The sequence below is a fragment of the Phaethon lepturus genome, unplaced genomic scaffold (assembly GCF_000687285.1).
Source record: "Phaethon lepturus isolate BGI_N335 unplaced genomic scaffold, ASM68728v1 scaffold54917, whole genome shotgun sequence".
NCBI lineage: Eukaryota > Metazoa > Chordata > Aves > Phaethontiformes > Phaethontidae > Phaethon > Phaethon lepturus.
This window is the reverse complement of record NW_010552268.1, coordinates 997-16,736: the sequence shown is the minus strand read 5'-3', so window position 1 is coordinate 16,736 and position 15,740 is coordinate 997. Positions and strand designations below refer to the sequence as shown.

The 15,740-nt window shown below is 40.9% G+C and overlaps 1 protein-coding gene across 1 annotated transcript in view; it reads left to right on the top strand.

The window, feature by feature from the left end:
• Positions 1-15,464, top strand: part of IL1RL1 (interleukin 1 receptor-like 1) — a gene marked incomplete at its 3' end in the record, with an annotated part of 19,412 nt that extends 3,948 nt beyond the window's left edge. The window contains exons 2-9 of the mRNA XM_010291149.1: positions 70-271; positions 563-731; positions 819-981; positions 3,069-3,137; positions 5,059-5,191; positions 5,285-5,436; positions 13,209-13,352; positions 15,306-15,464. Of these exons, the coding sequence (XP_010289451.1) occupies positions 70-271; positions 563-731; positions 819-981; positions 3,069-3,137; positions 5,059-5,191; positions 5,285-5,436; positions 13,209-13,352; positions 15,306-15,464 (1,191 nt within the window). The remainder of the gene's footprint in view (positions 1-69; positions 272-562; positions 732-818; positions 982-3,068; positions 3,138-5,058; positions 5,192-5,284; positions 5,437-13,208; positions 13,353-15,305) is intronic.
• Between the last annotated feature and the right edge of the window lie 276 nt (positions 15,465-15,740).

Here is a 15,740-nt window from a genome sequence, read left to right as displayed (position 1 = left end):
AGTTCTCCTCCGACTCAGTGGGGCTAAAGTTTAATTAATCTGAGATTTTTATCTTGTGCTCATTTGCAGTTGATGTAATGGAAGGTGAGGCTTTAGTTATAAAATGTCCCCAGTTGAGTTCATCAGTGAAATTCACCTGGTATCACACGGACATTAACAAAATAATTCCGGCAGAAGAAGAGGGATCACGAATATTTTCCTTAAAACGATTTCTTTGGTTTCTGCCAACTTCTAGAGAGGATTCTGGAAACTACACTTGTGTTATACATTTGTAAGTAAGTGCAACATTGAAAAGTGAAAGCATAAGACTGGAAAAAGAATGTTTTAATAATACAGTCTAATTATTATCTGTGGAAGTGATGCCATTTCTTCATGATATACACCAATTCATGTAACTTCATTTTGCAATTGCTATTTTTATGACAGGTCATTAAAAATCAATATGTGACTGAACTATGATAACCATCCATATGTTTATAAGAAAGCTCACATTTGTTACAAATGTTTAGTATATTGTATATAAAAATGTTATCACTGACATGTCTTTATTCCATTTTTAAAGTTTGAATAATCGTACAAAGTCGTTCAACATGAGTGTGCAGGTGCATCCATACAAGCAAGGAGTATGTTTCCCAAATCAGATTCGTTACCCAAATGACACTGGAAGAGGAAAAATTGTTTGTCCTACAATTGACAATTACAAGAATGCTACTATCATCCAGTGGTATAAGGTAAATAAAACCCTGGTAGTGCCAGTTGCAGATCAGATTACCGTGAGAAGCTATTTGCAGCCAAATAAAGAAAGTTTTCTTTTCCAGGACTGCAAACCTCTTCAAGGAGAGAGATACTTCAAGGCAGAAAAATATATTTTTATTAACAATCCAAGAAAGGAGGATGATGGTTATTATACTTGTCAATTTAGCTACACTCATAAAGGAAATGTGTTTAATGTATCAGCAACAAGGATTTTCATAAGTAAGGGTAAGACTCTCATTTTGTAGCTTGCTAGGATAAAAAAGATAGATGTTTACTCAAAGCAAAGAAAGGTTCTTTTGTATATTAAAGAGAAAAAGAGTTTCAGTTGGTTTGTTTTATCTTCTTAATGAAACTTTAGATCAGCTTTTTTAGGTGAGTTTTGTGGATGGGGATCCAAATGGAGCAAGATGGGGGTAAATTCAGACCTGGTCACATTAATCTTTTTGCTGAAAGTCTCTAAGGACTCTGGTTACATACTGTGGCTGGTAGAGCTGTCTGGTAGCACAGAAAGGAAGGGTTGTTGGGGGCTTGGTTTTGGGGTTTTCTTTGTTGTTACATTTTTTCAAAAATAGATAATGTTAATTTGCAGACTGACGTCAGACCCTTTTGCTGTGGGGAGGCACCCAGCTTTGTGCGCAGAATGCAGCTTTGGAGCGTAGGAGCCTTGATTCCAGTTTTTGCTGCTGTGCCAAGATCTCAGTAGCAGAGTTTGTTCTGGTTATTCTGAACTCGGCAGAAGATAGATTTGAGCTGAGACTTAGTACAGTAGTTTAGGAGGTGTCGTGCCTTTCCTCCCCCTCTTCTCTGTAATACCGTGTTGTTCCACGTGACACTTCTCTGCCTAACACTTAATTTTTGTTTGAATGTACTTTCATCAAAACTTCACTAACTGGTCGGGAATATTGTTGTGTCTGGGTTATAATGAGAATTGCTGGGGTTTATTTGGCACAAAGACATCCAAATTTACAAAAGCCTTTGTTGCATTCAGGCAGATTACTTCATTTCGAAGATAATCTGACTTTCTTTTGAACTCGTTGCAGAAAGAAGGGATTGCAACATAACATGTGAAATCTGAGCTGTGTCTGCCCCAGTTTTTACTAAATTCAAAGTACTTAATAACAACTTCTTTGAGTTTTTATCAGCCCTTAAAGTTAGTACGCTGATGAGTGGAGCTATTATGTTTTGATAATATTGGCTTATGATGTACGTTCCTGTTGCCTTGCAGATCCACAGTGACCCAGAGGACCTTGTGCCTCTGAATGCTGGCAGCTAAGAACTTAACATAGTCAGCTAGCCAGGAAGTTACTGACTTTCTCTTGACTTCTTTTTTAGCAGATCCAGCTAATGAAAATTAGAAATGGTTAGGTTGGGTAAAGAGAATTGCTTTTCTGGCAGCCTGGGAAGCAGGGAGTTAAATGAGCGCCTGCAGATTTTTTAGGGAAATATGGTTATGGGTTTCACAGAGGTGCCTTGAGACAGAAAAGCTTAATGGGGGAACAGATAGCAAGCAATGTGTTTGGAGTGGGAAATGTGAAACAGCATAAAGGGCAAGAAAAAGAGAAAAATGCACCAAGGGAAACAAATCTGAAGGATCCAAATACATAAGTGAAGCAGATGGATCTAGTTTGGACCTGTCCATAACAATTATTAGTGGGGACGAAAAATAAATATGTCAAAGGAAAAGTAGTATTCCTGCTAAAAAGTAATGATGAGGGATGCTCAGTGTCGTGGCAGACCGGTGTAACGGGAAGCAGTTGTGTGCAGCAGCGGTGCGCAGGCAGCAGGAAGAGGGGCCTGGGAACGAGATGTCAGGATGCTCCTGTCAACCTGCAGAGCTGGGGGAAGCGGGGGGGAGCAGAGGCAGGCAGCTGTGGGCTGGAGGGTCTCCAGTTCAGGTACTGCGTGAAAGTGCATATTCGTTATTTCTCATCATGGATGTGAGTAATTTCTTAAATGTCTGAAGGAATTTATCTCTTTTTAAAAACAAAATAAGAAACTGAGAAAACATACAAACCTATAACAGTTAAAACAGTACTTGAGAAACTAAAAATTTTCCTTGCTCTTTATGTACAAAGGTAAAAATGAAATAAACGGGGAGAAAACACTTAAACTATTAACATGTACAGACTCCCCAGGAACATTTGGTCATAGGAATAAAATCAGATTATCCCAACAGACATGTTGTAGTGTTAGTTTGCAATTCTGCTTTGGGATCTTAAAATATTAACTGTACGGGTTATAACTATTAGCTTACAAAATGCTTTTTCACAACTTCCTAATATGTGCTTTCTTTCCCTTCTTAATTTCTAAAGCAAAACACTCACCTCTACCTCCTCAAATTTTATTTCCAAAAGATAAAGATGTAATAGAAGTAGAGCTTGGTAAGTATGGACTTCAAATTGTTTTTAAATTAACATTTTGTGATGGCCTAGTGAACATGGGGATCTTCAAGAAGATTTAATGATGGGATTTTTCATTAAATTTCTGCACCGTAATGTTCACCAGATTTAATTCACCTCAGGCACAGTGATGTGAAGTTAGATATAACTGATGGGTTATTTAGGTATAAAGCAGCAGTTTAAGGGTATTTAAATAAGCCATTCTACCCTTACTGGGATGGAGCAGGATTACTTACATGGTCAGTTATTACATCTCAGCTGAAGGGGTCACAGCTTCCATCCACGGCAAAGAGGTCTTTATCTAAACCCCTTGAAACTGCTTGACGATATCCCTAAGAGAGAAGGATGGACTATTCTTGCGACTAGAGATACTCCTTGTTACTTGTGGTTCTGGTAGACAGAAGGCGTGTCTGGTAGGTTCTGGAGACAGTGGCTGTGTCTCTGTTGATGAGTGAAGGAGAGAAGGGTCTGGTCACCGGCCCTGAGGCCATGGAGCACTGCCTGGCTCATGTCCGTATTGGCCAGCGCTGAGCAGACCTGTCTGGTTGGAAGGTACCGAGAGGGCTGAAAGGCAGGACCAAGGAGCGAACATAGAAATAGCAGGTTGGAGAGCCCACGACGAGCGCTTGCTCCCTGGCTCCCTTTCGTTTAGGACCGTAGATGTTCTCAGCGATTCAGAGTCACCCTGTGTAACTTGCAGCATCAGAGCAAGGTGATTGTGGTAGGAGTGAGAGCCGTCTGGGGTTTTTGTGTAGTCAACGGAGAAAGGTGGACCTCTCCAGAAAACTACTGAGCCCACCCAAGACATAAATAGGTAGCCCAGGACGCCTGTGTCCCAGGGCAGGTGGGGTGAATCTGGGCCACTGGGAGAAGGGATGGCAATTACCACTCCACTCTCTCTGTCCTACAGCAAGCCTGTTCTGGTAGCAGGGGCCCTGGGCCCCGTCTGAGGTGCCACGTACCGTGGCTCAGGGACTTGCTATATTGACTGTCATTCCTGTTCTTTTTTCCTCTTTCCCCTAGTTCCTTTGTCAGCCAGAATTAGATGATCTCTGCTCCAAGACATTCCTTCTCTAATAAGATGCTCAGTCTCCAGTACTCTGTGGGCTCTGCCCACCCCTCTGGGACAATAAGTAATCTGGCACTGCTTGCATGGAGCAAATACACTTTACATTTAAAAACCATTTGATGTACTGGATCTATTGTCTCCTGTTTGCAAAAATTGGAGATTTCTCCGTGCTCCCTAATACCAATTCAGGATATAAGTCATAAGATTTGTTAGTCCTATCTAAGCCCTGCTCAGATGCAGATTTACATGGAAATAATTTGAAGTGTTGTAATTATACCTTCTTCCAGTGCAACAGTGACTCTCACTTTGGAATAAATATTTCCTAATGACAAATACTTAATAAGTAACTTCCTGTTTTAGTTTTGCTTGGACTGGTTTACTTCACTTTTGACCAGATTGAATAAAACCCAAGATAAGACTCTGTATGCAAGCCTTAACCAAAATAACGCATACTGAAATTGAATTATGTTACTTCCATGTACATTTGTGTGTAAACCAGCATTTACTTTCCATGTTCCTCAGTAGTTGATTACGTTGGTTAAATATCACAAGCAAGGTCTACGTTGCCTTTATCATAGCAAATATAAATAAACCCTTTTGTAACCCTTGGTGTTGTATTAGATAATTTGTTAGAAGTCTCATTTTACTATTTCTTGTTGAGTCTCTTCTATGCATCACTTCTTCAGCAGTAGTTCAGAAAAATATGTCAAAATAGTTAAGACAAAACTCACAGGTGTTCTGAAGATTTGTATGTAGAAAAAAATGTTATGAGGAAAATAGAATTGTACTTGTTTTTCATCAAGGAATATTTACATCTCTGTATATCTTGAATAGGTGCTGCTTTGCCTCTAAAATGTCAGGCCCGCCTGGGGATTAAGAAACAGCCGATGGATGTTGTCACATGGGATGTGGATAACGTCCCAGTGAAATACTTAGATTTTTCGAGATTTCATGAAAAAACTCATTTGTAAGTATATGTAACGCAGAGTAATCTTTCTTCTATGCAAACTGTACCTAGCAATTAAAAGCCAATGGTACCAGCTCTTTCTCTGTCTATTAGTTTTCAAGGACGGGAGCAAGAATATTACAGAGAGACCACTTTGCATATTACTGAAATAAAAAAGGAGGATCTGCAGGCAAATTTCACATGTGTAGCGGTGAATGAAATGCACAACACGAAAGCCACAGTGACGTTACAACTCAAAGCACAATGTGAGGGTAGGATTTTTTCATTTTGTTCTCTTACACTTTACGCTCAGTTTGCAGTATGCCCTTGATTTTATTTAATTGTTTTTTTTCTGTTTTAAGAAAGTTTCTGTTAGTAAGAACAAAAACCAGCCTGCTTCCTCCCTGCATATTCATGCCAGTAGCAAAATTCTCATGGCTTCATTGGGTAAGGGGGGGGGGGGGGGGGGCATTACTCAAATGGTGTCAGCAAGAGGTTAAATATGAAGAGCATGACGGTGTATCAGCCCTGTGATAAGAATATTCTGTTTCTAGGGTATTTCTGCTCAGTGACAAATCCCCTTTGCCTTGAAGGCCGGAGGTGCACTTGGGTTTGAAGCACACTGATACAGGGCATTCTGCTCTACAGAATACTCAGGCTGTAGAGGAGCCTCTGCAGATGAGAGCTGGGCAAGGAACTGACCTCTCCTTTGGTCATCAGTGTTAAAATGCATTGTGAGGAGCCGAGATTCATCTTCTTTTGAGAATCAAACTGTTGCTTCTAGTGTGGAACCATGGCAGAAAATAGGCAAACTTTAAAACCAAGAGTTTCAGCTACCAGTTTGCCAGTTTGCTTGCCTTCCCTCCCAAACCTCATCCACTGTAGTGCCTTGTTCTTCGACTAAATGTTAAGTGGTGTAGAAGACTACCTTCTGTGATGTCTGGCTTTATCTCTCTCCCTCTGAGTGCCACCATATTAACTGTGTGCCAGAGGTGTGAGTAACACTTCAAAGGCTTTTCCTTGGTTTTGTTTATAAGTTCATGGTTCTAGAAATTTCTGCCAGAGAAGGAAAATCTAGGTCAGTAAATGGTGGGAACTGTCATGGATGGTGTTTAGCTCCTATGGGATTTTTTTCTTACTAGGGACAGCCAGATCCCTAAGCACTACTGCCAGCACCAGTGAGTTTGATTCTTATGGCAGAAAATGTTATTGTGCCTGTGAAGGCACGACAAGGAGCTGCAGTCAATGGTTTCCTCTCTTGTCCCTTCAGATATGCCGAACCACCAAGGACCTTGAGAGGAAATCCCAAGAAGTTTAACAGGGATTAGTTTTCTGTTAGAGAGTGGTGGGAAGAGTAAAATCAAGTGTCTTGATCGCAGGGTGTGCACAGCTCCCTGTCCTGCACTATTCTTGACTATTCATAACTTCCTAAAGGGTCATGGCTTCAAAGCATAGATATATTTCCTTGCCATAGCCTAGACTAGAAGGGATGCAGGTGAATTATAACAGAGGATGGGTCGTCATCCAGCAGGACAGCACCATTTCCCCCCAGAGGAAGGTGTCAGGAGATGCTTTGGTTAGGTGTTACTGAGTGCAAGCATAGCGTCACTCAGGAAGCTGGAAACACATTAGCTCTGCACTGAACTATCTGAGTGTGGGAGCGTACTTGCAACGAGAGGGAAGGAAACTGAGCAATGGTTCCTGCTCACTCTAATTCAGGCAATACAAGTCCTTTATGGGCCCCATATTACAAATTAGATGAAGGAAAGAGTATATTTTATATTCTGTATTCAACAAGTGATTTATTAAATCTGGTTTCTGTTGTAGACAAATCTTATTTTGTTTCTTATCCATAGGTCTTCAGTAAATGTTCATGAAAGCTCTTGGCTGTGACCTCCTCTTTGCTGCTGCCTGTTTTGTGTGGATGTCTGTCCCCTTCTCCTTGTTCTGCTGTTGTCAAGATGCCTGCTTCTGCTACGCAGCACTGTTGGTGTAACCAGTGCTACATCCAGAAATGGTTGTGCTCTGCTTTAGTTTTCTTTGTTCACTCCTCACACAGTTGAGCAATATTTATGCTAAAACAATGACAGCTTGCCTCTGAGTATAATAAAAATGCTGTAGGGTTTGCTTGTGCCTCACATCTCGTAAATGCGTAATAAAAATATGTACTCTACTTCTTTTTTGTACTTTGTTTGTTTGTTTTTAATACAAAAAAAACAGTTGTGTTTTTTTTTAAATATGTGGTTGTTAGTCCTTGGTATTTCCCACAGCACAAATTGTGTCTGCTAGCTACTATCCTGTTAATGTGCTTTTTACACAAGTTCCTGCTCTGTATTCTGATACTCTTTTTTCAGGGCACTCAGTATGGGTTACGTTATCACTATTTGTAGCACAGATCTGTGATAAGAAGTAAGAGACGAATAGTTGTTGTGCCATTTACTACTCAAATTAGTCAGTTTTGGGGGCATTTAATAAACTGGATAAATACTGCTTAGCAGCACAGATGACAGATTAAAGGAGGAAGCAAAGATGCTGTAAGCAATTGCATTAGAGCCCCTCTGTGTTAGTACCTGTTCAGTCTTACAGCAATAGTCTCTGTCTTCAAAAACCTGCTGAATGAATGATTTGGCTCACTACATGGAAATTTTCCACGGGAACATGGAATGAAATCTATTTTTCTGAATCATAATCAAGTACCTAGTTCACTGTTAGCAGTATCGTTATAATTAACCCTACCTATTTTCTTTGATGACAATTGTAATTAACGTAAGAATAAAAAATTGCCAGAGAGGAGTGATGAGAAAAGGAGGACTTTCTTTCGCAGTCAAGGGTGATGAGAGCTGTTTGGTTTTGTCTCCATGGAAAACAAAAATACTCCCTTAATACTGACAGGAATGGATATCATTGGCAAAGCAGCTTGACATTTCACAGGGAAAAAAGGCATATTTTCCAGTTTAGGATATATGCTGTGCACGCATGTATGTATTCACATATGTGTGCGAAGAAAATGTTGTATTGTGAAAAATGTGTCTATTCCGAGTGTATTTTCACTTGTCTTTTTAAGTAGGACATAAATGCTGCTGTACCTCATTTGTCAGGATTAATGCAATGCAGTCAGATCCTTTTGGTGTGGTTTGGTGCTATCCAGACTATGAATACTATGTCTGTTAGACACAGAGAAATCAGGCAAATTCTTTCTTTGTTTAAACAGAATAATTTTAATGAGGATTTGGCTATGAATTTTGTCAGTCTGCAGCTATGTTCTTGCCTCCATTAGGAGATGTTACTGTCCCTGCATCTTACAGATGTTGCTGCTACATTCAGAGGTTTCTTCTCCTCCTGCTGAGGAAGATAGTTCTCCATTCTTTTCTCATCCACTCCCTACCTAGACTTTGATCACCCCCAGTCAATAAGGAACCCATCCTTCCACCCTATTTCCCATCCTTTCTCCCCCCTTCTCCGCCTGAAGCTGTTTGGTATCTTCTGACTCCTTCACCAACACTTGTTCCTAAACACATTTTTCATGTTTCCTAATACCTCCTTACAGAAAATATAGGCTGTCTTATTTCCTCCAGAACTTTCAGTCCTACGTCTCCCTTTTTAATTACAGAGATGATGATCATTCCATGTTTTATACCCCATCTCTGTCACAAGATATGTCCTTTCATGTGCTCTGAGATCACCTGTGTAACTTGTGTGGTGTTGGCCTCCGGTCACTGTAAGGCTAAGGAATTTGCAACAACTTTTAATTCCCTTTTCCTCCACCTTTCCTGGCAAAGATGTAGCTCATCTTGCTGGACACCTGGCAGGAGACACCAGCTCTGCCTGCCAGACGGCTCCCAGTTGCCCTCCACAGCTGCTTGGTATCTCTCACGCTGGAAGATGTCAGCTCTCAAGAATGAGAAAACTGATCGGCTATGCTGTTCGGGCCAGTTCAGCTCATTGATAACTGCAGTGGATCAACTCTCACTAAAGTGTCTCTGCTGGCAGAGGGAGGGGAGCTGTTAGCCCCTGAGGCAAAGCCAATGGCAAGTAATTGCAGAAACACTGGAATTGTTCACTCCTTCTACCAGCAGAGCTGGGTCAGGACAGGAACGTCCCTTCAGCATCCCCTTTTACCTGTCTACTAGGGAACACAAGGGCTGTCTGAATATCTTCCAAGTCCTTCCCTTTTTATTAATACATAAGCTGGTACTGTCTTTTAGTTCCTCGTCTTGATTAAGGGCTGGTTAAATAACTGGAGGTGGCTTTTCATGTGTCTGACACACAAGCATCTTCTTATTTCTCCCTAAGCATTCCTCAGTTCTCATTCACAAGGAAGTGTAAAATGCCTAGAGGATCACAAATCTTTCTGGCATTGAGCCTTCTTCTCTGGAGAATGCCAGAAATTCCAGTCATTCGGAGCAGAGATAAAGTTCAGCCCAGAACTTCAGCTCTGTTCTTCCTCAAAGATATTTAATGCCGAACCTAAACTTTTGGCTCATCTTTGGTAGATGAATGTGGACGGGAATTCCAGACCCAGATCTCTGCCTTTACTGTCTGGAAGTGCGTCCACCTTAGAAGCCAGAGAAGTTACAAAAAACTGCTGTTCTTCCAGAGTTTCTCAGGAAATCCTTCAACTGTTGCTTTACGACTTGTTTTCTCTGGCCTCTCTAATATTGCTTCTTGTGAGCTGATAGTTCTGTATTCCCATTGCTCTTCTGTATTAGAAGACAGTCTACTCATGAGCTCTCTGCTGCTAAATGATGCAGCAAAGTCAAATGGAACAACAGGATCTGTTCAACCTTGTTCATGGCCTCCAAAAGTGGCTTCTGGCCCTTGCCCCCTTGTGCTGGAGACAGCTGATTTATTCCAGAGAAATGAGAGGCTGAGTCAGCCTTAATGGGAACTGAACGTGCTCTTCCAGGAAGACCCCTGTGGGGTTCTCGCTTGACGCTTTACGAGCACAGGAAATTTATCACTTCTTTTCCAGCCTTGGTCTAATCAGCGCAAAACCAAATGTAAACAGCATTTTTTAGGTTCGTAATTGCAGAAGTTGTTGTTCAAACCTGTTTCTTCTCTAGCTGTTTTATAGATGCTTAACTCAGTGTGTGACAACAGTATTTGCAATGTCGTGGCAAGCACATTCTCAACAAATGAACAATAGGAAACAGTGGCAATCATCCTCATCAGGTGGTGGAAGGGGTTTTCTGATTTTGTCTCTGTGTGTGTGTGTGTATTGACCAGGAAAATGGATCAAATCATAAAATCTGAAAGAGTCCACAAGGACAAAGTTCCTTCATGGGCATCACACAGTGCTGTTAAAACTAGAAAAAGGCCAAATTTCACTATAAAAGGAACTGGTTGTTTTCTTGCCCTCTTGATCTTATTGGAAGGTGGTTTCCCCAGATCTAGTTCTGGTGAGGTAGGTTTCATCACGTGCCTGATGTTTCTTTCCCCCTTTAAATGTCAAAGAAAGAAATATCAGTGTGAAAATCATGTCAGATTTACCTCACATCCTGCCAGAAGAAAGGGAAAACAGACTTGTAAACTCTTTATTTGTACAGCTTTTCCATGGAATTTCTCAGGCAGTAGTATTTTTAGGTTGCCTCCCTAAGTATTACTCAATACACTACCTTATTCAACATCTCCTGGATAAGCCAGGGAACCTGTACATTTCACTCTGAGGCTCTTCACTGCTAAATATTTCATTCACTTAGTGTCAATTCCAAACGAAAGCTCTGAAGTTGCCTTGGAGGTGGTCAGTGCCTTCACCTGGCAGCTTTGCTGACTGCATACAATGTGCAGCATTTTCCAATTTCTCTTGCTGCCTCTTCTGTAGAGGAAACCGAGACTGCTTCTTCAGCCTGCCATAAGATGCAAATCCTCAAGTGCTGGTGAATGGTCTGCTCCTGTAGCCACACGAGTCTTGTGTCTGTTTTGCAGGCAGAAGGAGGAAAAGACCTGAACATCTGATCCCTGCTCTGAATGCACAAGGCTTGACTGGGTGGACTTGCTACTAGTACATATAATCACCTTCCACGGGTTCAGTTGCTGTGAAGGGTCTTTACAGTGAGGATGTCAGAGCTGACCTCCATGTTAGTATTGCCAGAATGCTTGTATTTACATTTATATGTGGCCAACGTTCAAAGGAATATTTCTTTCCTCAGCTAAGATAATACTGAATTTGCAGCATACCTCAAATATCATTGTAACACTGGAGAGATACATGCTTCTAGTGATATTCCAAACCAGGGCATTGCATTTGACAATTATTATGTTTGCTATACCATAGTAAAATAAAAATACCAGTGGGCCATTTTACGCAGAGGTGATGCACAATCTGGATGCTTTCATGTGCATTTCTTTGGGGTAAAAGTTCATCACCCATTCCAATGCCTCTGGGGGTATATTTTTTAATCCAAATAATTTCAGTGACCTGAATAACAGAAAGGCCCCCAAAGTAGCTATATTATTAAAATCATAGGATGGTGAGTTGTCATGCTGGGCAGGAATAATTAGGTAAAGAAGGTGTGCTGCGAATGGAAAGCTCTGAATGGATTTAGTTGTTAGAGAAAAAATGTACATGGAACTGCTCTGAGTCTACAAGTCAAAACCAAATAGAGTAGATTTAGGTATCTTTCACTTGCTTAGAAGGAGATTTCTGCTGTGAGACAATTGCCATTAATCTTCTCTCCAAGGGAATAATGAATCATCTTTGTGTACTTGCTGTATAAAGCCTTTGATATTTTAATTTCAAACTTGGCTATCTGGAATTCATAGTGTTTTCAGTACTGAATCCTGGGTGAATTCAATATGTCCAGGACATAGGTGAAAAGTATCTTCTTCAGCTTCGTGGCTGTAACGGTCTGTGGACTAAGCCTCTATCTTTCCAGCTTGCAGAGAGCACAAAATGACCTTGCTTCTACCTCCCATCATCTCTTGCTGCAGCAGAACTAGGTATCATCTAGAGGATGCACATATCTAGATTGACTTTTGCTCCATGAATCACAGAACAAGTGGAAAAATGGGCTGTTGCAGAAATGCAGATATCTGGACTGTGATAAAAACATAATTCTCCCATAGAAGAGTGGTAACCACAATCTTGTCCTAGACTAGCTGTGTGCGTATGACAGCACGGAGCTGGTGACTATAAGCCATCCTTATAGAATCATAGAACGGTTTGAGTTGGAAGGGACCTTTAAAGGTCATCTAATCCAACCCCCCTGCAGTGAGCAGGGACATCTTCAACTAGATCAGTTTGCTCAGAGCCCCGTCCAACCTGACCTTGAATTTTTCTAGGGCTGGAGCATCTAGCACCTCTCTGGGCAACCTGTGACAGTGTTTCACTACCCTCATTGTAAAAAATTTCTTCCTTATATCTAGTCTGAAGCTATCCTTGATAAGTCTTCATCTCTGAGGTGGAGGTGGTCAGATTCAAGGGCTTTTCCACTAGGGAAGCTGGAACTAAAGTGGGTGGCTCCTTTCTTTCCCAATTTTTCTTACTCATCATTGTTATTTTATGCTCCTTGACCCTCTCAAAGGAAAAGGCAGGGAAGAACATCATCTGTCTCCAGCACAGTTTATTTTATTTCTGTGACCAGGACATGTTCTGTTTTCCCGCTTGTTTTGTGTACTTTGTTCTTATATTGCAGATTTCATTATTTGCACATGTTTCTCTGTACCCTGTTTGTGCAACTACACCAGAAGCCTCAGCTTGTCCTTTTGTGGACACGTAACAGCTAGATGCCTTACAAAATGCTTGAACATTGTTCCTTGTTGTGTTATTAACAGTTTTACAGTGTTACAAGATACTTAAACATAGTTGTCAGCTGTGGTATTTAGTGTAGGTAGGTCTGGATTCGACGGAAGTAAATACTAATTATATAGTGCTTAGTATGCTTCTAGTTTAGGGGTCTGTCTGCTGGGGAAGGAAAAACTTTGTCGTTTCTGTTGTGAGATCCTTAAAGCTGCAACAGAAGTGAGGATATGAGAGGTTGAGTCTTCAGACCAGGGGCTAACTTCTCTACAACTAACCATGTATTCCTCTCCTTTGCAGTGGGTCTTCCTAACGTCCTCTTGATCGTAGGATCTCTAGTTCTGCTAGTTGCAATAGCAGTCTCTCTCATACTTTATCAGTCCTTCCGAGTTGATATCGTCCTGTTGTATCGGGAGATATTTCAACCCTACTCAGCCAAGGACGGTAAGTAAGAATTGAGGAAGAAAGTTTAAAAAAGGAAAAAGACAAAGCATATGGAAATTAATTTATTTGGTAATTGCTTACTAACTCATATGACACCTGATCCCGATTCTTCACTTCCTCATGTCTTACTGAATTCTTTTAGATAAGGGCGGAAAACCATAGATCTGGTAGTGCTTCACATTCCCTTGTTTCCTGGGTTCTGCAGTGATGTATTACATAAAAGAGGGATTCAGTCCTGGTTTCATATTTTTAAAACAAAAATATTATACATGAAACATCGAATGACAATGAAAATCAGGTTTACATTGCAATTAACTGTACTTGTTATGTGCTCTCTAAAGCAAAGGAACCAGCCTGCTGGCTACTGTGTTCACAGGCACGTGTTAGAGCGATGCAGTTCTTATCAGCCAAAGTGAAAGGTACCAATATTGCGGAAGACACTTTTAGGGGGAATAGATCCCATCCACCTTTAGAGACAGACTTCAGCTCAGGATTAAGGCAGCTAAATTTAGTCACGTGCAATGAAGTTGCACACACACAAGTTCCCATCATAGACATGAAACCTGGAGACCTGGGGCTGGGTTCAGCTGTCGAACTGTAAGCAGTGCCACTTGAGCTCCCTTAGGACTTAAGGGAGACCTGAACCCCTCTGCAGTGGCAGCTGAAGGGCAAGCAGTGCTTAATGACACTATGTGGTACATATTTTTAGGTGACCAAATCCAGCTCCTCATCAATAAAATCGACTCGGCTAACCAGGCACTGGGACCTTGTCTCAACGGTCTAAACATGGGCACCTAGAGTCATTTGTGATGGCCAAAAAAATGGACACATAATACAGATCTGCCGGGTGTTGCAGACTTCTGGAGCAGGGGTGCACATATATACATACATATATATATGCATATACACACACATATAAACACACACATACCCTGGCAGGCAGGGTACCATAGGAAGACTCAAATGGCACTAGGTGCCTATGTTTAGGCAACTCAGCTAAGCCCCTGGCATTTACATGAGAGTAATCTGAATCACTCTAGAATTCACTAACCGCAATGGCTGGTTCTCCACTGACTGTAGCAGTTTAGACATGTAGACACCCAAATTTACATTTTTTAAATCTGAAGCTGGCTCCTACCACAGATGTCTGCATGGCAGATATCTACAGCTAATCTAGTTACTTATGTTCTCTTTAAAGAGGAAAGAAGTATGCTTTTAAGGCAGTTTCCATCTAAGTATATTTTATGATGAAATTAATCAGACTCTGGAAATGGCTATTTCTTTTTGATTGTAAGGATGGTCTGGACAAGAACCTCAGGTAGCAACAAAAGAAAGGATATTATCATCTCCACTGGAAAAAAAACCCCAAAAACATTTGGAATTAGAAAACAAATGCTGTAATGGAAAACATGTTTGAGAGAAATGAAGAAAAGAGTGAAAGAAGTATTTGACTTTGTACTTGGTTCTGACTGTAAGACTACTTCCTGAGTAATGGAGCTTTTCACTCAGCAGTATGGTATGTTGTGGGAATGATGTTCCTTCAAGGTGGAAGAATTTAAGTAGAGTGTCTTGTCCTGAAAAACAAAGGCTGTTAACAGCCTACTGTATCACTGAAACAACAAATGCTGAGCTTCATCTCTATTTCATGCTGATATGCATTGATCAAGTGAATTCTTACTCTCTGTATTTTGGGATACAGCCTTCAGAATACAAAGGTTGGGTTCTCCAAAGTTACAAACACACAGGACACAACAATTCAGCATGGAAAACACCAAACCTGCACAGTCTCTTATTTCCAAACATGCATCCAATGACAGATATTATTCAGATTAGCAAGAATATCTACTTAGATCTATTTCAAAGACTGATATTTTTATTTCTTTTCTAGCTTTTACAATAGACAGCTCTAATTCATGTTAACACAATGCCCTGTCCTCTTGTTTTGCCTTACAGACGGGAAGTTATATGATGCCTATGTTATCTACCCCAGAAGCCACACCAGTGAAGCTAATTTTGTGGAATATTTTGTTTACCAAATCATGCCAGATATTCTAGAAAATAAATGTGGATATAAACTGTGTATTTATGGGAGAGATATATATCCTGGAGAAGGTAAGTTTCAGATCAAATAATGCACTGAATGACTGGTCAAGCTTGCGCAAATTGTGGTTCTAGTTCCTTTTAGGGATATCGGAGGTCCTGAGCTGGCTGCTCATCTCCTCAGCAGCTCTCTGCCTGCTCTTTCAGGCAGGGTGACACAATGGCACTCTGTGTTTGCTGGTTGGCTAAGAAAAGCAAGCTACAGGGCAGGGGCACATATTGTTTATCATCTTATTGGGTCATGCAGGAAATGTGACCCGGAGTGTGACTCTTTTAAACATACACCTG